Genomic DNA, 23,651 nt, shown 5'->3' with positions numbered 1-23,651 from the left:
TACATAATAGAACAGTCACATACAGCTGTAAATATGTTTAGTCTATCTGACATGTTGCTTTGGGAATGCCACCAAAATGTGGAAATTTTTGCAAGTAGTTAATCATGTCTGGCAAATACAATCACAGCTATATTTTTGGAGTTTTTTCTTCTTTTCCCATTGATCACCCAGTCAATGGCGGCAGGCGAGAGACCGTGTTTCAGCAAAAGTGTGGTGAAATTACTCACCTCATCAATTCAAACTCCTATGGTTATGTTATTGTATTCACTCCATTTGCCCTTGTGACTCTTTATCGTACAATTTTGATATACAATCGGATGTTCTTTCAGACATCAGAGTGAGCCACTTCTGTTTCACACTCCGTTTAATTCAGATTTTAGACTGAGATACATGAAAAAAAGTTGCTATCTTTGACATCCCTTTAATGTTTATTAAGGGATGACAGCGTTCTGTTCTGTCTCTGTTGTGTTTATTCATGCACACAAGTTATTAATTAATTTGACAGAGGGGTTTATGAGCTGCACACATGGAAATTTGAAAACATTTTACACTGCGTGGTCGATCTGAATTTCTTACTGGCAGAAAAATATCTCGTTCCTAAAATCTACATATATGACCAATATACAAACACAAAATGCTACATATGGTAGGGTTGGGTGACGTGATATCCATCAGTAAAGACTTGGCAGTACTGTTTCTACCATGGGGCAGGCTATGTAGCAAACCAGGACTTGATGCTCATGATCACGCAAGGTGTATTGTGATTTGGGCTGACATGGAGGAGGAGAGTGAAGTTGTAAATTGAGAAACCTGAAACACCTGCAATTATTAAATAACTAATTAGTTTAGATCTACTGTTTGATGATGTAAAGATATTAAACATATTGAATTACTGCTATTCTAACACACTGTACAGTAAGATACAGCGCAACTGTGTCTGTGTGTGTGCACTGTATTACACCACAGATCAGCTGTTGGGGTCAGACTTTCGGCAGTTTATGGAGGAGACAACAAATACAAACAAAAAAGGCCAAGAAAGAGCACAAGCAAACTGTGAACTGTAAACGCATGCTCACAGACCCAAAGAGCGACTGCTGCCATGAGTGGGACCTGGTTACAACACAAAATTCCAAATCAGAAGATGAAGAAAAAGGGATTCACACTTCACTGTTTGTCTGGTAAGTTGCTTCATTTATTTGTAGGTATTTATTTTACCCAGTGATTGGGTACAGCAGTGCTCTCCAGCTGGTTTTACATAATCCTCTTGAGAGAAATATTCACTGCACACGCCGAGCTGTCTCAGCCTTGCAGGTGGAGTGTTGCTGTCTGTCTTCAGAGGTGCCAGCTGCATTTTTTCATTTCTTTGTCTGAAATCTTTAAAAGTTTGAAAGTTTCGTTTCAGTCTGACCTGTGGCGTAACACTTTGTACGGCAAAGCTGCTCTTATGCGTAGGAATATCGAAGTTGTAGGGTTGAGAAAAAGAAGAGAGTGCCAAAGGAAAGGGCTGTCTGACGGCAAGGTAAAGTGGTGAAAATATTCTCAATGCAGCATCCACTTACACTGATATTGTTTTTCGTTTAGGTAGGCCTTTTTGAAGTGCCTAAAATACATTTTGCTGCCACCTCCGATCCACAGCAGGACATTGCTTAGCTCCTGTGGCAGTACTCCTGCCTGCTTCTTTAAACTTGGAGCTTGCTGACCACCATTAATTTTAGGTAATACACTGACCATTGACAAGTACCTCATACAACCACAACTGAAATAAAAAAAAATCAGAGCTATTTCTTTAATATGCAAGTTTAATGTTGTCTCTGCTTCAGTATTAAAGTATTTTATTTTCCTTATTGAATCTACCTTGCATCATATTACTGTACCTTTTTTTATATGCAGTCAGGCAGTTGTTTAGCTAGTCATCTGCATGGCCCGGTGCTGTTTCAGTTTTACTCAGATAAACTACGACCTAATCTGGCATATGTTTCTCTCTTAACCATCACAAGCAGTGAAACAAAAGCATTATTCTGCCCTATTTCCATTCATGTCCACTCATGTCCACTCACATGTACAGAACGTGTGTTTTTGTTTAATTACACAAATGGAAGATGATGATAATATCTGATGCACTGTGAAGTTAGATACTTTGTTTCTGGTTTGTATTATAAAACATAGATCTGAGGCAGTGGGTTCAGTAATGCCTGCTGTCAGCGTTGCCTCTTACTATGATATTACATCATATTCTTAGATCTTTAGCGGCCTGAGCTGGTTTACGTTATTAAAAGATCTGTAGAAAAAAAGAAGGAGGAAAGCACGAAAACTCTGAAATCTAAGAACAGCGTTACTGCCAAAATAAGTGCACACTGTAATGTATCTCTCTACTTGACTGTATATAGGTAAAGTCAACAAAACGTACAACTTGCAACTGTTCCTGCCAAGTCATATCTCGCACGCCTGCAATTCAACACCTGGGACATGCCCATTTGCAGCCACAGCCTACAACACTTGGCCACTGTGTAGCTTCACTAGAGCAAATGGAGGTAAAGTGTCTTGCTTGAGGGCATCTCAACAAGCTTCTTGACAGTTGTGGGGTCCAACTGAGTTTGGAGGATGGGGAAGGAAGCAAAAAAAAAAAAAGTACTCACGGATGTTGTCAGTGGTCTCCTGCACAGTGTCAGTCTTGAGGAGGTTGTCAGCTAGCATAAAAGCCCCAGTCTCCACAGTGTCAAGGAGCAGGGTGGCCGAGTGCAGCTGCTCGCTGGTGGGCAGCTCCCTCCACGCTGCCTGGGCTCGTGGCTGCAGCAGATTATTCACCGTCTCCACCATAGCCTGGGGCAGCAGCAGAGACACGGAGGTCACACAGAGGAAGCTAATGCTAACACTCTCATCCCTTTCAGTCAACAAGGCTAATGTGAAAATTAATGCAAATCCATTCATAGTGCAAATAACATTGCTACACCATAACTACTGAGGACAGCAGTCAGTGGGATGCAACAGTGAGAATGCAGTGGCTTTTCATTTATCATGTTGATAAATCATGACAACAAAAAATGTTAGCAATGCAAATGTAGCATTCCCATGCAGACATAACAAAGGCAAGAACACAGATGCTACTAAATAAAAAGTACATTTTCAAAATCCACTTTTTAATGTTCATCACCACCTTTTCTTTTTTTTTCATTCTAAATTCTCTTTATAAAAAGGATGTTGTGATAGAAAATCCATCACAGATGTTCTGAAAATCAAGCTAAGCTAATTAGCTGATTGCAATCACCATGTGTCTACACCCCCAAACCTGGTTCATTTCTCCTTTTTTTTCCCTTTAAAGCAACAGTCTTATCTTCAAGTTGGAAAACTTGTGCTTAAGGGGTCTGAGAAGAAATTAGCGTTTTATCAGATAATGTCTGCTGGGTCATATCCAGCCGCGCAGAGTGGTTATGAATCCAAAAATATTACCAAAAGGAGAAGAGTTGGCTCGTGTAGATGAATCGCTCCCTGTGAAACAATACTTATTTTGTCTCCAGCTCACATTCCTTTATGCTCTTAAGAATTCACCTCCTCATTTTCAGACTTGCACACACACACACACACACACATCTTAAAAGACCCTGGGAGAGATAGAGAAACAGAAAGAAAAGGGAGCCGATGGAGGTGGGGGGGAGAGGAAGGGGAGAGCCATGGGAGAGCGATAAAACAGTCCAGTGAGTCCATGGTGACAGGCGTCCGCTGGGAACAAGGGAGGCGGAAAAGCGAATACAGGTGCTATCAAACACACACATCTCACACTCCCGCCTGTCTCTTTATTTTCTCTTTCTCTGACTGTAAACCACCCTTTTCCGCAAGCGCGCTCCCATCCCTCACTTATCTCTCGCTCTTTCAATGCTTCTCCCTCTTGAGGAGGGTGGATGGGAAAGTGGGAAAAGGGATCGCAGGCACCATTATACAAGCAAAGAGGGTGTCCAGCGGGGAATTGCAAGGGCAGGGAGGAAAAGTGAGAGACATCAGTTTATTGGCATTCACACATCAACCATTTGACTCCCTCTCTGCCCCTTTCACTCAGGGTTAGGGAGAAGTGAGAGACCAGGAGGGAGGAGAGAAGACAGCAACAGCAATTGTGGAGAAGTAAAGAGTGTGTTTTCGGTGTGTGTGTGTGTGTGTGTGTGTGGGTAGGAAAAAGTGTCCTAGATAGATAAACACTGTAGATGATGACTCATGTGATGGCATGTGCTACAAAACGTGCAGTCGTCCTCTAGAATTAGAGCTAATCTACCTGTTTATTTTGGGGGTGTGATATCCACATGTAGATACAGTATGCTTAGCCAACAAGCTAATATGATAATATGATGTCCTCTTTTAGCGGTAGCAGCTAATTAGCTGGGATGCATATCGGATGAGTTTGGGAGGGCTACATGTAAACAAAAACTAATTAATCCACTGCTTCAGCAAACAACCAGAATAAGCAGGAGTGGATATGAAGCACACACATGCATACACATGCACCAGCAAAGCTGTTTCTGTCTCTTCATTGGTTGGGACAGATGACTACAAGCTTTAATGCTCCTTTGAGTTCCTGTAATATTAATATTCTCAGGTTCATTAATGATTGATTAATCATTTGAGACATTTTTTGGGCAAAATCACAAAATATTCTCTGGTTCCTGCTTTTCAAACTGTGAGGATTCTCAGATTCTCAGTTTTTCTCACACATTTTATTGACAAAATCAGTAATCAGTAAATCTGGAGCATAATTAACATAAAAATCAATAATAAAATAATCATCAGCTGTAGCTCAACAGTCAATAAAAAAAACTGTCAGCAGTATTATAATGATTAATCATTTAAGTGATGTATCGAGGAACAATTCCAAACATTTGCTGGCTCTAGCTGCTACTTCATTTCATTGTAAATATAATATTTTTTTGATTTTTTTTAATATTGGCCTGATAAAAGAAGAGATCTGAAGACATCCCCTTGTGCACTTAGAAATTGTGACATCCATTTTTTTTTTTACACTTTTTTCTCTAATTTTACATGCAAATAAATAATATAATAAAGGCTGCATCTACCTTACTTAATTAATCGCTGGTTTTATGCGCCACCCTGTGAGCACGCTCAGTGACCACATCCAAACACACCTACAATAGGTGCATACTGGGTCATGCTAAATACTGAAATCCTCATGGTGGATCCTCCAGTAGTGACTTCTGATTTTAAACTTTTGTGAGGTGTGCAAGCCCTTTCTGCTGTTTCTGAGCATTAATCCCTGCCACTGTGACTGCAGAGCCTCTTTCTGCTCAACATGTTTGAAACCTTTAAGGAGCACAGTGGGACAGAGAGCCTGAGTGGGCTGGTTATAGTGTACTTGAAAGCATAAACAAATAAACAAGCAGAGAAGATGAACCTACAGCAGCTTGAGGAAGACACTGCATTGCACAAGACTCTCAAAATGATGTTTAGATGAGTGAGTAGGCCGCAACAACACGCTCATGATGGCTGTAATTCTCCAGAGGAGGACGTCAACGTAGCATTGTGTGTATGTGTACAGTATGTGTATGTGTGTGTGTGTGTGTGTGTGTGTGTGTGTGTGTGTGTGCGCTACACGTGCAAAATCAGCGTGACTCTCTTATTGCTTTAATAAACCACATATGTTTGTGGCTTCAGCCACTGTGGAGTTTTTATTGTATATTCATCTCAGTGTTGTCTGCTTTGTCGATGTTTTATTCTGCTACTGATTCTATAAGAAGTGTCAGGTCATTTCATTTCTGTAGCCTAATAAGGCTTGTTGTATTGGCAGCGGTGTTCATAGCTCTTTTTCTTTATTGTTGGTAATTTTAGTTTAATTGTCCACCTCTTATCTCTTTCTTGGTTGCGTAATTGATAATCAATTGTATGTACAGGCTGTAGAGTTATATAGAATTTGAATGTATTGTTGGTTTTGACAGCCTCAGTCACCAGAAGCAAATGTTGATATTGTGTGTGTCTGCAAACCACCCAAATATGCCACATTTGTATGTTTCATACCCATCACATCAGTGTTTCTAAAGTGACACAGTGTAAAAGCTGACTGGAACTGTCACTGGAAGGTGGAGGGGATGGTGGATGGTATGACACCCAGGCCAGATACCAACCAAGTTGCAGATTACTGCAGACCACTGTTAAAAACAAACATCAAAACTGGTTGTTGTTTAGCGAGTCATCACTGCGTCTTCCAGCATCTTTTTAGCTACCAAACATTGGTGTTTTTTTAGCAACCCATTGTTGTGTTTCCACTGGGGATAGTACCACAAAAAGCATTTTTTATTTTACAGAGACAATGCTGTTTTTCCAGATGGGGTTGTGCCATCAAAAGCTGTTGTTTTTTTATAAAGATGTTGACAGCTTCTCTGTGACTGTGCCACCAAAATTATTTTTTAAGCTCAAATATGATCTTTTCCTAATCATAATCATGTGGTTTGTGTGCCTCAATCTATCCATACATTAACCACTGGACTGTTGAAATTTAAAGAAATGTGAAGTTTCAACATATCCGCTACATAATAACTTACAAATGTCACATATACATGGTTTGAAGATAATACAATGCGAACAATTTTTCTGGAAAATGGGTTGGTCTGTACATAAGGGCTCTGTGGACTGTATATGGTAATGAGTTTAATGCTTTTTAGTTTATGGCCTAAATATGTTTTTTGATTTAATAGGCCTATCATAAAACATCACCATCATACATTTTTCTTTACTCTCCCTCCACCCATTTCCCTTTTAAAAATGTAAGGCAGTGATGTTTGCTCAGAGTACACTGTAAGTGACCTACTTTTTATGTTAGTACAAAATACACAAGTCAATTGAACAACATTTCTAAACTAACAGAACTTTCACTTGAGTAAAATATTGTAGTACTCTTTCTGTCTCTGCCCAAAACATTGGGTAAAAATCCCACATTGCACAGGAACACTGTGAGCCCTCTCTGTCAGTACAGTAAGTTAAAGTTTAACCAGGAAATCAGTCTGTAAAGCATGATGGATGTCTACTGAGCAAGCAATACAGTAATAATTTTACAATTTGCCTTTGCAATCTCCTCTAAATAGCTTTGTCTAATTTGGGGATTTGTTCAAAACCTGTATGATTGTCTGACTGCTTGTGTTTTTTTGCCCTGTTGGACACGGTGTTGCTGTGTTCCCAGATCTCTGCAATTAACTTGATGAGTACAATTATCACAGAATGATGGCCAAAAATTACAAAAAGTGGACCCAAGTTGTATGAAACCAGAATTTCCTGTTAACTGTTTATACTGTGGGAATGATGCTGTTCTCTGTGGTCCTAGTGTTGTATGTGCATGAACGAGTCCACGTGCAGTGACATATATACATGCCACACATTCAGTGTGGCAGTGCATTAATGTGCAGGTAAATGTGTTTGAATAGAGTGTGGGATGCATGTGTGTTGGCATCAAAATGTGTGTGTGAGGGTGTGCACAGGGGGCTGGGAGAAGCATTGCAGTGCATCATTCTGCTCCACTTGCTGTACAGTAGCAGTCCAGGCAACAGGGAGAGCGAGAGAGAGACAGACAGAGGAGTGGATGTTCTGTAGGCACGGCAGATATGACAGCGGTGGCTTTCCATTCGCTCACGCTGGTGGTGCTGCTCCCAAGCGCTCACTTTGATGTGTTTCAGATAACCCCCCTTTTCTACTCTCATTAAACTTTTCATTGCTTTTTATTGAACTTTTGATTATCTTGCATTTTCAATTTCATATAATTTTTTCATTGAAATTTAATTCGCTGGCGCCTGAGATTGGATCTGTAGAGGAGAGAGATAGGTAAGGAGAAGAAGGGGTGTGATTTCCTTGAGGTCCGGACATCTCCACATCACAAACTCAAAGATGGAATATATGTGTTTGTGTGTGTGTGTATGTGTGTCGGTGTGGGTGTGCCTGTAAGCTCTGGTGCCGTCGGTGACATTTCTATCCGCACAAGTATGAGGACTTGAGGGCTAAAATGGAGACTTTTTAGAGGTCTTCAAAGAGGGAAGAGACTCTGCAGAGACAGATAAGGGTGTCGTTTGTGTGTGCGTGTGTGACTATGTGTTACAGGGTAGGCGTGTGTGCAAGTAGCCGCGCGCACACACACACACGTATGCGCGCCAGTAAATGGGGCAGAAGTGAAATGCTTTGAAGCGTTGGGGTAATCCAGCGTAAACAGCAGCGGCAAGACAGACTAGAGCTGGGCTGTTCTACTACTCCCAACTACACAAGGGGAGCACACGCACAAGCACATGTGCATGGATGTACAGTATGTGCACACTCACGCACAGTAGGACACACTTTGTAAAAATGACAGAGTTGGGATGTTCTAAGTATGGAAAAGGGGTGAGAGTAGAGGAAAGAATGGATTTTTTCCCCCTTCTTTTAGTCGCTTGGCTGAGCTCTGAGAAAGTGCATGTTTTGAAAATGTTTTCATCAGAGGAGCAGGCTTATCTGTCAGTTGTTGTTGGGAGTTTGTCTTCACTGACAGGATGAGTTTGCAGCTAAATCAGGCTTTAAATTCACAGCATGCCATGTTCTGACCCGCCATCCATAAATAGAGGGCAAATTAGACATTGTCATTGAGCATCACTGTCTCCTCACTGCCCCCTTTATTGTTTCTCTCTTTCTCTCGCATTCCATTTCTGTTTCTGTGACTCTCTCGTCTCTTTCTGTTTAATTTCGACCCCCTCCCCTCCTCCACCCCTCTCTCTTTTTCTCTGTCTACCTTGCAGACTCTACCTCCCTCCATCAATCCACCCTACAGCATGAAAGCCTCTCCACACCACCAACTTCATCATGAATAAATTGCCAATTTAGTATACATGAAACGAGTCCCCAGTTCCCCAAACGAAGTGAGAGAGGAGGAGAGATGAAGTGTGAGGGAGAGAGAGAGAGAGAGAGAGAAGGAAAGAGAGAATTCAATTATTTTTTGTCTCTATTAAGAACCCAAACCTCCTGCCCACTCTCCTCACTTGGCAATTAGTGCTGTAGATAATTAACGAGGAGAGGGCAGCACCACACCACATCCCTAATCACGCACATTTCTATCTGGCAGAGTAAGGGACTGTTGGTATAATTTTGTTTCACATTACTAAGGCTAATTATATAATCGATCACTCCCAGCCCCATGCAGTACCCAAGGTGTGCGGTGGAACGTTTTGATTCGAACCTGTAACTATCTGTCTGCGAGCGACCGCTCCTTGAAAATTCATTGGATTAAAGAGACACGCATCAAAATACCCCGCCTGTTTGGATGCGACGGCATGAGATCATTGTTGAAAATATATTTATATATTTGTGGCGTGCATGCATGTGTGAGTGTGTGTGTGTCAGCTTGCATATCGTCCTAAGCCATGTTCTGTGATGTGACATTGCTGACTGGTGCTGACGTTAAGACTTTTCAGGGGGAGAGTGGGGGGGAAAAAGCCTGCATCAGGAGAAAAAGAGCTAGCCCATCAAGGGTGTGTGTGAGTCGGAGGATGCAGAGAGAGGGAAAGAGAGACTCTGCAGTCTATCTACAGCACATGGATGGGGAAGGTAGGGTCTTTTTTTGATGTTCTGAATAATGGTTTCAGCTGACCAACGTGCCTAAACGATGTTGGAGTTTCCGTTCGTGGCGTGAGCCCGTGGCGTCAACATGAACAAACATCAATACAAGCAAGGCCAACAAGGACAGAAAAATAAATTAACACTGAGGCACAAACACAAGCTGGTATTATTTTTGAAGGCACCGAGGCCGTGACCAGGCAATATGCAACAGAGTATCCATCATACTCAGTTCTTTCTCTCTGATATAGCAGCAGAGAGGACATTTCATTGAATGGAGATGGATAGCAAGTCATTTGGTTCCAGGCAGGTCTGTTTACAATTCTGCAGACAGAACTGCAAAATAGATGAGCTATTATTGATATTGATCATGGCCTCTTATCAGTGCCATTGATTTGGAATGCAAAAAAATAAATAAATAAATAAAAAAAAAAAGTGAAATTAAAAACAAAAGAATGTTAGCGAACCCTTTGAGGAGACGAAAACTTTTGTGAGCAGACACCAGTGGATGGTTTGCCAGTGATTCTGAGGCACGCTGTGATCCGGGAACAAAATACAGCAGATAAACGGCCGCCCTCCTCAAAGGGTTAGGATGTAAATCATGAGACAACTGCTGCAGCATAGAATTAGAATTCTACGTAGAGCGTTGTGATGTGTGATCACACACACACGCAAGCTTACTTTGCAGATTACATGCTGAGTGTGAAGAAAACAAAAACATGTGGAATTACGGTGTGGCAAAAAAAAAACAAAAAAAATCATCTACGATACCAGGAAGTGGAAATACCTGTGTGAAAAACCTGCAGGACCTTTCTCTCTTCTGAAGCTGTGAATTCAAACAATTCAGCTGTTAGCAATGTAACACCACTCAGTCACACACACTCACGTGCACAAAGGCAGTCACACCCACACTCATTAACACTGCACGAAAAGACTTTGGTATACATTGTTATTCTCCTCACTCAGCCCCCTTTTGTCGTCCATTCTCCCTTAACCGTCTTTCTATGATTCCTTTCCCTTTTTTATTTCCAGATCATTTTCATAATTTTCTGTTCCTTCATTCCCCTTTTCTACTCATTCTCTGCATCTACCGTCAAGTTAATTGATGGCATTAATTACTACGCCACTCGTGCGTGATTGGTCATATTCGATTTCCTAACAAAAATTAGCATAATAAGCTGGCATATTACTCAATTAGGTATATATAATTGGGTCATTATTGAAAACAAGAGGAATGCTTTTCCTCTTCTATCGAGGACCTTTTTTCTACAAATTCAACCTTTTAACAGGCCATGTGGTCAACAGCAAAACACAGATTAATTGATTCCACTTACAGATGCTCTGATATGTATTCACTTCACATGTGTAACCAAATTACTTTGAGGGAGCGGACAAAATGAAAGGCGTGTGACTGTGAAACAAAAATAGGCAGTCGTATAGGCTCAATCCTAATACACCCCTCCCCACTTACACACACCAGACAGCCCTTACACTAGGTGTAGGGAGTCCTGGTTGGAAAAGAGTGGTAGGGGTGTTGGGGTTACATGGCCCTCCAAATCTTTTTCGGAGGCACACTTCAAACCAAGCGTCATGAGAAATCATCAGCAAGATGGCCGCACAAGCAACCGAAAAATCCACAAATTTTCTTCCTTAATAAACATTTAAAAATGACCATACCCATCATATTATCTTGGTTTAATGTAGTTTCAATGTATGAAGGTCCTTTTCTTTATAACAAGCTTTACATGATAGCATGAAACTTAAGTTGTAAATGAATCGTCACACAGCGTCCATACTTTCCTGTCTCCATCAGATAAATGACAAATGTCTCTGTGATAATATCTACTGCCATAGTCATGTCTGTTTATAGAAACATCATCAGTGACAATGCTGATGACAAATCAGGGGCTTGAAGGGTTGTCCCCAGTGGTATAATGGAGGGTATACGCAGGTACATGGGTTATACCCATGTCTTTTTCTGGCTGCTTACAGTATACCTATGTATCAGCTCAAAAGCAATTGGAATATATAGAACAGAGGTGGAACAAAGTCATTGGTCTCATCTCTGTAAGGTAGTCACAAGTAAGTCTCAAGTCATTGCACTTAAGTACATAGTCAAGTCCCAAGTCATGACTCACAAGTCTCAAGTGAAGTCCCAAGTCAAGACTAACAAGTCTTAAGTCAAGTCTGAAGTCCTAAATTTTGAGTTACGAGTCCTAAACAATTCATGATGTTGTCTTCACCAAATTTTGTGCCATTCTGACAGAGTATCAAAATATGAAATTTCTAAAAATCACGATTGCTTTAAAAATAAAAAAGTACTTATTTGTTAAAACACGTTACTTATGTGTTAAGCTAATGTCAGCTAGGCATTAGCTTGATAACTATTAGCCTCAATTTACCATTCTTTGTGCAAATTGTCGAACCAAGGTGGAAGTTGTTGCGTCTCTGTCTGCAGTTTTCAGCCCATGTTTTGTTTCTCTCACTAATGTAACGTTAGTCTGTCATGGTTCTCTCCTGCAACTTGATAGGATGCTTTGGAATTGATTCAAATTAAGTGGATGTGTGGAAGTGTCAACCTGCTGGGAGTGTACGGCGTTAATGTAAGCTTATTTAGGAAATGAAGAGAAATTAGTTCATGGCACACTTTTAAACAATATACTTTTTAATCTTAAGGCTTGGGAAAAAGTATTTCAGTTTGGAAGGTTCAAGTCCAAGTGAAGTCATGAGTCTTTGGTATTAAAGTCCGAGTTGAAATGCAGTTTTTTGAATTTGGCAAGCCTAAAGTCATCAAATTTGTGACTTAAGTCTGAATTGAGTCCAAGTCATGTGACTCAAGTCCACACCTCTGCTATCTAGTGATACACCCACCTCACTAACTACCACAACACCACTGGGGCACTCTTAAACTATGGGTAGGGGTAAAAATGAGGAATGGGGATTGGGCCATGGTATATTATGCAGACATAGTGACTCAGAAACTAAAGCTAAAAATAACAAGCCAGTGATTGTATAAGAGGTAGCAGCAGCTGTCAATCTGGCTGCTAAACCCCGCCTATCAATGTTGACCTCGATAGAGATGATCAAGAAACAGTCCGCCAGTCAGTCAGTCAGTCAATTAGCCGGCCAGTCAGCCATTCCCAAATGATTTAACTCACTGTAATTGAACGCCTACATGAACAAAGTAAAGAGCTAAATTCTTTCCTTGTCTACCGGAGTAGTAAAACAGATCCTTCGCATATTCAGGATCAAGTTTCCATTAATGTAATCCTGAAGTAAGCACTCAAGCCCACTTGTCGACAGCATCTTCATAGCCATAGCTCAAAGGCTGAAGTTCATTAAACAATGAGCTATGACGTATAGTGTGTCCCAAGCCTGTTTTCATCTCAAGTACAGTATGTTTTAATGAGAAGAACTCCCAGGGTGAGACTGTGTTTTTATTAAATTTCAGTCCTGATCTGAAAAGAGTTGAGGAACCCTGCCAGATACTAAAGCAGTTATCTATCACCCATAATGTTGACCAAAACTTGTTACGAAGACCCTCAGAAGAGGATAAAATATTGTCTACAAGCACCTATTTATCATCTGCAATTCTACAGTGTTGTGTATGATTCTTCATCAAACTTTGAAAATAGAGACTTTTCTAAACCCTGAAGAATGAGTACAAGACAAAAATAGTAAAACTACTGACGCTATTCATCTGTTTGCTTGAGTTTCTCTATCTGTTCCCTTTTCTCTCCCTCAACCCTCTTTCACTTAATTTTCTTTCATTTACCTTCCCCGATAGCAGTGCCTGCAAGAAAATCATTCATCTCACTCAATCACTCATAGTACATTGACCTCCCTACACGAGGGGTTTCGTGAAGCATTACCTTGGTAAGGCTGCGGGCAGCGCTGTCTTTGCCCCCGGGGGTGAGGTTCCTGAGCTGGACATCCAGCAGTTCGACCAGTTGGGCCATGGCCCGCACCGTAGATGGCACATCGCCAGGGCGCAGAAGCCCTTTGGTCTGCTCTGCCAGCTCCCTGGCCACAATTGCTGCTGTCTCGCCCGAACGGAGCTGGAAGCCAAACAGGGTGACAGGGCGGAGAGTGGAATAAAGTCAAAGAATGAAAAAGATGGATGGAAGTAAAAAAAGAAAAAAAAGAAAAAGTCAGATGAGGTGAGAAGTGAAGTGAAAGTTGGGAAGAAAGTTAGTGAGAGCATGAAGAGGAGGACAATGAGGGGGGTGAAAGAGTACAGCAAAAGACAGATGGAAAAATGAAAGGACAAGAGATGAAGGGCAGAGAGGTAAAGGACAGATGGAGTGAGAGAAGTACATGTGGAGGAATGGGCAAGACAAGAACAAGGATGGGATGGGGGGCATAAAGGAGGACAAGAGTGATTAGGTTATTTGAAGGGGCTACAGGAGGTTTTGTTTCCCTTCACCTTATAACTGTTATAAAAAACATTTAAGGATACTTTATAGAGACGACTTCTGCTTTAGCACCTCTGCTGCAATGCTGATTTCACAGGGACCATTTTCCCTTGTTTTGTCTTATAAAGAAAACCTTAAAGCCTTGTGGCTCCATGTGAGAACAGACACAAAGCATTAAATTGAAAAATGTAGGAAGTTATAACTGGAGCAGCAATTTCCAGGAAAAAAGTATCTTGAAGACAGGAACACAATAATGTTTTCCATGCAAAAGAAGCCAAGTAGGCAGCTAAATAAAACATTAACTTTCTAAACAAAAATGGACAAAATTTGAAGCCATTTAGAAAAAAACAAAAACAACCAACAACTCAGTGATGGGCAAAACAGACAATATAGGTATAGGGTGATGGCAGGTAGTGCTGGACGCTTTTTGATAGATTACCAGGAAAACCACCTAAATTTCTGAGGACTACCTTAAATATTTATTTTCGAACTTGTGTATCTCTGCTATATTTCCATAAAGAAGATGTGTTGCCAACTATTTTAGAAACTTTGGACCTTCAAACCATGTATAGGCTGTATAAATAATGGACGTAGCAACAGTGATGTCTTCCACTGGTTTTAGAGATTCGAGTTCGACATTTCAGCCTTGGTCATCTTGGTTTTTTGGAGCTAGAAATGACCATATTTGGACGAGAGGCTGGCATGTGGAGAAGTGAGGGGTGGATCTGACTGCGTAACCAGCACCAATGCCACGCAGACAGCCTATCAATCCAGTGGCCCCACCCTTTAATATGTGTAACTTTGGCACTTACTTAAATTCACCCCACATACAGTTGTCATGAATGTTTAAATTAGCTATAGAGACCAAAATGAGTTTTGCACCAGGCTGTAAAAATGTTTAATTCTGCTATAAATATGGGCATATTAACACAAGGGTCTATGGGAGTTTACTCTGTTTGGGAGCCAGCCTCAAGGAGAAGCCCCGTCTGTCCCAGGTGTCCGATGACGGAGCCCGCCGCGGGGTCGGCGGTTCTCCCCCAGAAACGAACCTCCCGGCCCACGGGTGGCGGCGGAAAGCTCCGGCAAACACCCAGTTTCTCAAAACTTAACTTAACTCAAGGAACTGCAGTTTTTGGCACTTCCACATTGGCTTTATTTCTGAGCCTCGGGGGTTGCTGCTTGCCTCAAATTCACCAAGAACTCCTATGTCACTCTGATGACATGTTAAGTTATTTTTGTTTAGTCATTTTTGTTTGCTTTTTAATTGGTTAAATTCATTAAAGAGTTCAGTAATTAATTCATTAATTCCTTACTATTCATTAAAAAAGATCATAAAACTTTTCTGCCATGCTTTCCCCGTTCTTCTCTGTTTCCATGGTACCACATTGTCTACAATAGACAGTGATAGTGATGGCTAATTCTGGACAATTGTGGCTGACATGAATTCATTGCATTATCTTTATTATTTTTTAAATGACAAAAATACTAAATATGTTATGGCACCTGGTTGCCTGAAAACATGCTGGTTTCACTTCAGAAAAATATCCCATTTTATCTTAATTTCCGTCCCACGTTACTTGAATGCATTAAGTGCTCACTCAAAAGCTTTTACCATAAAAGTGTACTGTGAAAATATATCGAAATTCATCATACGGGAAATAAAATGCAACATCCTACAACCATTTCTGTTGTTACACCCTTTTTGTTTTAGCTACAGCACTACAGATTAAAAAAAATAAAAATAAACATACCACATGGATTTCTTTGCAAATTCTTGGACCAGTGATTTTTTTTTTAAATTTTTGCCTTGCCCATTTTTGTTATCTCAGACCAGTCAAAATTATTGTTTCATGTAAAGGACACCTGTAGTAAAAATGCATGAATATGTTTTGTGACTGGCTGCAAATATACAAAGAACCCAAGATGTAAAACCTTATTTATCCCATTTTACCTGATGTCCAAGATTGCCTGACTTTACCCTGGGCTATTGAAGTAATTTACTGTCCCCTAAGCACTCTCTCACTCTCACTCTCACTCTCACTCTGTGGTTTAAAAAAATATCACATTTTGTGGTTGTATTAGACATAATAAGTTAAACAAAATTAATGAACAAGATAAGAACGAAATTCAGCACAGATTGGGATAAGTATCTTCACAAGCTATTCTTTGACACTTTGCCAGCACTGCAGCCTGCGATTTAAGTTTAATAAATTACATTTGGAGATTGGTTTAACAGGACCTTTCACAGGGTTTGGGGGTAATAGATAAATACTGTAGTGAGTGTAGCCTATTTAAAGATAGTGTTGTTGTTAATTGGTCCCACTTGAGTCTTGACACGCTTGTTTGTACATCATGTGTGCTACTGATATACCGATGCACAAGGCTGTTCAGTGCCATATGAAGAAGCAACACATCACAATGAGGGAGCCCCAACCCAAATCTTGCTTGGGGCTCCAACAAGTCTAGGGCTGACCCTGCACAAAAGCAATGCAAATTATGATGATAGCACAGTGTGAGTGACCTTATCGGACATTTCCATTCCCCTACAGCTCTCTCAGATCTCAAACACAAGTTAGGGTTAACAAATAAAGATGGATACATGGCCACAATCTTCCCCTGTAGTCAGTGCATCTTCATGCGTGAGAAATCGCTCCAGGACTATATCCATAACACACACACCCTTACACCCTCAAACTAGGGCTCAGTGGGAGCTACGAGGGGCCAGCAGCAGCGTTCAGACTTACTTTCTGCATGATGTGGTTGACCCAGGGCGACGTGCAGTTGCTGCGGTCAGGGCCTTGGGGATCCCAGTAGCCCAAATGGGCCACGCACACGTATGTGGCCACGCCTGCAAGACAAGCAAAACAAACAGGGTAAGACAGCGCTGACATTCACCAGGAGACACAAAGACTCTTGAAGTGCCTGAGGTTCACTCTATGTCTAGGGTGTGTATCTGTGTGCGGATGGAAGGAGGATTGAAGAATCATGTTAGCTAATTGATTAGGATAGGAGAATTAGTCCTAAGGAAGTGTGTGTGTGTTGTGAGAATCCATACTTGTACTCCCCTACATTTTCAGAGGGGATTGTACATGTTGTAGGTATATGTTTTACTTTTGTAACAGCCCCTACTCCACCTTCAGACCCATTACATCTTACTCTTCTCCATTCCACAATCCCCATCAAAATCAATGCGTGATCAAGCACTGTTCATCCTGAGCACACATGATCATGTGTTCCTGTGTCAAGTCAATTTATTTATGTCACGCATTTAAAAACAACAAATGTTGACCAACGTGCTTTGCAGAGATATTTAACTTAAAACAATTAAAATAAATTGAATGTAATTATATTCTTTGGTATCTGTGCTGCACTTTATTCAACATCCATTGGTTTTAAATGTGTGGCATAAATACACTGACGTAACTACATTTAATTGTTACTTTGAAGAGAAAGGTTTCACATGTAAGTACACACACAGCTCATAAAATGTGACGCACTATTTGAATTACTAGCCAGCAGCAGGTTGAGTATCAGCCCTCTCCAAGAAATTACCCTTATATACAACTCATTTGAAACGGCAAGTGTGTTTTGGGGGAAAATGTGATGCCGAATTATATTTTTACAAAGTGATGTTACTAATTAATGTATTGGGCCAGTCTAAAAATTGTTGAAGTTGGATGTTAGCAAAATGGCCACAATGATGTCTTTCAGTTTTCAGTACAATTTTCACTAACAACGTATTTACATGTAATTTGATGTCAACCAAAATACGCAATCTGTAGTGACCACATCATTTTTTTTAATATTACCTAATATTAATTAACATTCAATCGAAATTACAACCTTTTCTTAACCTTGACCAAAGTGCTTCTGCTGCCCAACCTACGAACCCAGAAATCCGGTTGTCACAGCTCTGCGCTTGGCACGCCTGCCATTCACCCCAACCAGCTCCTTACGAATTCACAGTAATAAATTTACCTTTTCCAGTATCGAGTGGTGTAACTAATTACTAATGAAATTTCAGTGATAATATTACAATTACTCCAAAACCAAACAACTTGTTACAACGTGACTTTTGTTATCACATCACTACTGACTTGAAATACAACAGTCACATCAGTGGACCTGTTTAAATAACCATGTTAGCACGTCACTGAGCAGCAAGCTAACGTTAGTTTGAAACTCTTACCTTAGCGGCTGGAAATATTCCCATTACTTTGGTTTTGTCGGGAGGAAAGATGACAAGAACACTGTCTCTGTAGGTAGTCGGACTAAAACTCTTTCCACTGCGAAAAAACACGTCCTCAAACCTCCGGTCTGAAACACCGCGGCAACTACCACCGACAACACAACAACGTAAAGCTCCAGGAAATACACCGTACCAAAGGTGAGCCCTCCTCGGCCGCGGAGGTCGGCTGTAGCGCTACACTAGCTAAACAACCCAAACTGGATTTTACTGGCGAGCAGCTGCAGCTACAACGAAGTGATGAAGCTTGTGGCTGGATATGTGTTGGATAAAATGTTTCTCCGTGAGTGTCTCTCCATCTTTCGGGCAGAGCCTTGGGAAATATCGGTCACAGGCAACAGATAACCCCCAGGTAAATAGAAGCTAACTAGCATTAGCTACACTTACCGGCGATTACCCTGACATTCACACAGAGGCACACATCTGAATTTTGGGGAGATACGCCATTACCAACTCTATGGGGTGTAACTGAAAACTAAGGTTACGAGTGGTGTAACGAATTACTGTTGGCAGGGAGTAATTAGTGAAGTAACATTACTTTTGAAAAGAGTGACGACTGACGAGTAATGAGGTATTAAATTTTTAAAGTAATGTGCCAAACACTGCATATCAATACCATGATATGAGACCATAACGTTATATCGTCTCTGATTTTGGATACGGTAATATTGTGTTGTGTTTTTAAAGGTTGCATTACAGTAAAATGATGTAATTTTCTGCAATAACAGACTGTTCTGGCTGTTCTTTTATCTGCCTTTACTCACTCAGTCCTATATCCACATTACTGATGATTGTATATGAAAAATCTCATTGTGTGAATATTTTGTGAAAGCACCAATGTCGAAAATATTATAATAATAAAATATAATAATATATAACAATAGTAATATCAAAAATATCATATTTGATTTCCTCCATATCACCCAAAACCTAAGTGATGGTGATGCTTTACTATTTCACTTGGTTTCCAATTTTACCAATGAAATACCTCCAACATGGTTACTGTTGTAAATACAGCATTTTGCAAAGAAGAACAAGTACAACGTACACTAAGACACATTTCACTGGGCAAAGCTTTTACACACACTCTAGCCAACAATTCACTGGTCCTTTCATGTCAGCTCCTCTATACTTTATGCTATTCATCCATCCATGCAGCTTCCTTACCCAGTGTCCCTACAGGGCAGGGCTGCTTGGCTGTCTGGCCTTGTTGTGTGCGGGGCCATGATATGTCGGCCATCACCCTCGGATTACAGAAGTCTTGGGGAGGCAGGGCAGGAGGCTGTGGTGCTGCTGGGGGGACCTGGACCGGAGGGGAGCGCCCTCCAGCTTTCTGGTTGGTGTCAGGAATCTGGTTGGTGTCGGACGACGAGCCACCAGCAGGGATCAGGATGGGCTGACGGACGGTGGTGGTGGTTCGGTAGCGCTGGCCAGGGGAGGTGGTGAGGAGAGGCCGCGGGGTAGTGTAGTAGGGAGGAGAACGAGTAGTGGTGGTGCGGCTGGTAGATGAAGAGGAGGAACTTCCACCACCGCCTGGATTTCCCCCTCCTCGGTTGGGAGGCATCATTGGAGGCGGGCGGTAGTCTGAAAGGAAAGACAGAGGGTTTAAATTCACAGCCCTTGGTTCTTACCCCAAAAAAAAATGTGTTGTGTAGTTTTGTGGTTTTCAACATGACTGGAGTCCGCATGTGTCTCTGAGCTCCTCATGCCTGGACAAAAGTTAAAAACCTATTCCCAGGATGGAAAACAGAAGAACAACAGAGTTAAAAGAACTGTGATCAAGCAAACCGTCTGTGTCAGCACCAAGTGATGTAAGCAATGGGTCTACAAGCGTAAATAATATTACAGTGACCGACACAAACACATTTGCAGGCACTCATTTACACAGCACTAAGTAGCTGTGACAGGGAGTAGCTCATGTTTCTGATGACTACCCAACATTAGTGTTTCATCCCTTGTCACTGTAGTCATACGCCAGATCTGTGTTTTTGTATTTTTTTTTTCTTTATCAGTTACTCCCAAGTTCAGGACATTTTTCCAAACAACGTGTGTGCTGAAGTGGAATGTAAAAATTCAAAATCTCCCAGCAAGAGCAACAATTGGATTGACCTACAAACATGCCCAAGGTTATTGGTCTTTCCTATGGGACTGGTACACAGTAGTGGCTCTTGCTGCCTAACCTGGCAGAAAAAAACATTTCTTTCAGAGTCATGCATGATTCATAGCAGTATGACATCATGCCAGGCAAGAAGGTCACTTAAATGCATATGACACACTCTATTATTGTCAATATTTCATTGTAAAAAGGCTCAATTATTCACACTGACCCTGTTCAGGGGACAGAAATAAAGAATGGATGGATGAGAGGAGAGAGGAAAAGAGCACGTGCTTGTGAAGTCTTACGGTGTCGTCCTCTTGTGAACGTACTATATAGCAGCGTGTCTCGGCTAACCTCCTGTGGCTTTCAACTGCACGTGGGATAAATCAATATAGCAGGATCGAAAGTTGGATAGCAGGGAAATAATTATTTACAGCTTTCCCTCACTTTCTCTTTGAATTATTTTATCGGTCTGAAATCGTTTGGAAGTCATTATATGTAATATTGCGTACAGGTGGGCCCCATTTTATAAAGCCACTAATTCACTCATTCTTTAACAACGCAGGGAAAAGCTTTGTCTCTCACTGCGCACACTTTAAGTACACAGCTGAGACTGCCTAAAACTATTTTTGAATAAACATGTAAATTATACTCAAGAATAGTTTTAGGAATTTGTAATTACAGAAAACATTCCGACATCTTGTGCATTATGTTTGAACCTTCAAATTACTTTGCACAGCTACAAACTTTTTTTTATACTTTGTAAACTACATACATTTGCTCTGAGATACAACCACAAGTGAGTGATTATGTCAAATCAATACAGCACACAATAGTTTGCTTGCGGGCCTGTACAGCTGATAACAACAGTGCTTTGACTTCATCTTCCTATTAAAAACCCATAATATGTGGAGTGCCTGAAGTGCACATAAAGGCAAGCGCACAAGCAAACAGAGAGGCAAAGAGACATAAACACAAAGGCAACTCTCCTGGATCACAAAGCTACTCAAATATGAATTCTCACATTTCCACGTGATGCCACTTTTACAACAGAAATATATATTTCATAATCTCAGGTTCCGTGTGTAGTCGCTGGCTGAAAATATTTTCTATGCACAGTAGGAAAACAATCTAACAGTGCAATGCTCTGTGCAGGGAAGGCTCAACCTGACTGAGCTCGCCTAAAAAGGTTTTCCTCACCATCACCACGCCAACCAGCAACTATGAATAAGATTTCTTTTTTTTTGCTGAAGAGTGTGCCTCACGCTACATGATTTCTGGGTGATGGAGTCCTTCAAGCTCTCAAAACATTCGGCTATCGCTTGATGCCAGCTGGAGTGGGAAAAGTGTGAAGTTGCCATGTGCAGCTTCAAGTCTGCCCTGATGTTAAAGGGACAGTATAGTGTTACAATAAAGGATGTTCATATGAAACGTGGCAAAAGTTTCAAATAATTAGGCTAACATATGTAGAGGAATTCCCTGTGAGCAAAAACCTTAAACTTTTTTTTCTTCTCTGGCTCCGGTGTGACATCATGATGTACCCAATTTCATTTGTATGGCCATCTGCTCAGGCACACTACTGCAAGTCTTTACATTATGTGGCTTACACTGCTAAATGAAGCTTCACGCTAATGTCTGGGAAACATGTAATCTTGATCACCAACGTTGTAAATTTCTCTCCAATTTTAGATCATATTCCTGCTGGAAAATGTCGGGTTGGGTTTGGAAGCTTTTGTTGGTGATTTTCATGCTAGAAATTGCCGCTATTCTCTGTTACAGTCAACCAACTGCAAGCACACTGCCAATGCACATGTAGCCACATGCTGAAGTCAAGGAAACATGTAATGGTTGCTAATGTTGCTAAGTTCCCCCTGATTTCAGGTCATATTCCTACTGGAATAAGCACTTTTGGGTTTAGAAGTTTTTATTGGTGATTTTTCAAGGTAGAATGTGCCACTATTCTCTGTTACAGTCATTCAGTGTTCAGTGCTTTAAAGCCAATTTTAGCAGTGGTCAAACAGTGGCATTGCAACTCCCAGTCCGTCACGTGATGCTATTGGGTCCACAAATACTTCTTCCTACAGTCTTACATTGTGAAAGAGACATCTGTAAATGAGTGGATACATTCTTTTGAACATCACAACCCACCGCGAAATGACTCGTTTCACTATCAGGATTTAATCCATTGGGTCCGATAACATCTGTTAGTCTAGAAAAGCTTAAAGATTAAATCTTTTGATCACATTTAAATTAGGGGAGAGTTTAACAGGAAGTGGCTGGAAATGCAGCGCCGATCATTCGGGTCCTTTCATAACATAGAACCAGGGCTTTTTTGGCTTCATGGGCCTTTGACCAACTTCCATAGGAATGAATAGAGTCCTGCCTTCAACACTGTACCGAGGTCTCTTAATACATCCATGGCAGAGACACTAAGATACGGAAGACCCAGAAACACTAACCAGTCAGAGCAGACTGGGCTTTTTTTGGAGTGGAACTTAAAGAGCAGGTGGTAAATGGAGCCTTCTCAGACAAAGGGGGAATACAAGTACTTCAGCACAGAGTATGACGAAAATAAGTAAAGCATGTAAACACACTCTTGTAGAAATCCAAAATACAAGTATGAACCTGAAAATGAGCATAATAGGTCCTCTTACAAATAAATGATTCCATGATTTTCAGGACAAATGGAAAGCACAGACACTTGTGTTTCTCGGGGTCGGTGCGCCTAAGGCCATAATACGTACTACATGCTGGTCACTGACATTGAAGGGCTATAGAGTATGTTGTCTCTCAATGGGGTTGTGTGTTTTGCTCAGGAAAGGGGTGTGACTGCACAGGCTCGCATAATTGCATGTATTTGAATGGGTTTTTGCTGTGCTGTGTATGCACTGTATACTGCTTAATTTGGGGTGTGATGTGCACGAAATTAGTTTCCTGCAGTGTTTTTGTTAATGTTGTCATGTTTTGATGCTTTTTTTGTTCCTTTGGGGGTGAAGGGAACGTTTGAGTGTGGAGAATGAAGTGTATGGACGTGTGGGTTTTAGGAAGCGTGTGGGTGTTTATATTATTTACTGTGAACTGAAGTCGTCCCTTCCTGTGGATTTTAAGTTTAATCAAAGACACAGCACTCCTCTCTTCCACACTCCCTCTCTCTGTCTTTCTCTCTCTCCTTCTGTCTGTCTGTCTGGATGACTGACAGCCATGAAACATCCTGCTCCTCCTGTACGTTCTGTTCTCTTCCTCCACAACCCAATGGAGTGTTTCCGTACCTAAACTGTGCTGCTCCCCGTTCCTGAATCACCGCCGCCCTGCCTCATGCATTCTCCACGGAACA

At 41.1% G+C, this 23,651-nt stretch overlaps 1 protein-coding gene across 14 annotated transcripts in view; it reads right to left on the bottom strand.

The window, feature by feature from the left end:
• The window catches only part of adgrl3.1 (adhesion G protein-coupled receptor L3.1), a 170,363-nt gene that overhangs the window by 45,624 nt on the left and 101,088 nt on the right, over window positions 1-23,651 (bottom strand). For 10 of the 14 annotated variants that reach the window (XM_049569478.1, XM_049569512.1, XM_049569521.1 and 7 more), the window contains exons 8-12: window positions 19,387-19,803; window positions 16,718-16,821; window positions 13,431-13,616; window positions 10,346-10,384; window positions 2,637-2,820 (exon numbers count right to left, since the gene is read on the bottom strand). In XM_049569478.1, the coding sequence (XP_049425435.1) occupies window positions 2,637-2,820; window positions 10,346-10,384; window positions 13,431-13,616; window positions 16,718-16,821; window positions 19,387-19,803 (930 nt within the window). The remainder of the gene's footprint in view (window positions 1-2,636; window positions 2,821-10,345; window positions 10,385-13,430; window positions 13,617-16,717; window positions 16,822-19,386; window positions 19,804-23,651) is intronic. The other 4 variants (XM_049569489.1, XM_049569562.1, XM_049569590.1 and 1 more) reach the window with 1 other exon arrangement.

This window comes from Epinephelus fuscoguttatus, linkage group LG3 (assembly GCF_011397635.1).
Source record: "Epinephelus fuscoguttatus linkage group LG3, E.fuscoguttatus.final_Chr_v1".
Lineage (NCBI taxonomy): Eukaryota > Metazoa > Chordata > Actinopteri > Perciformes > Serranidae > Epinephelus > Epinephelus fuscoguttatus.
This window is presented reverse-complemented; position numbering and strand designations above follow the sequence as displayed.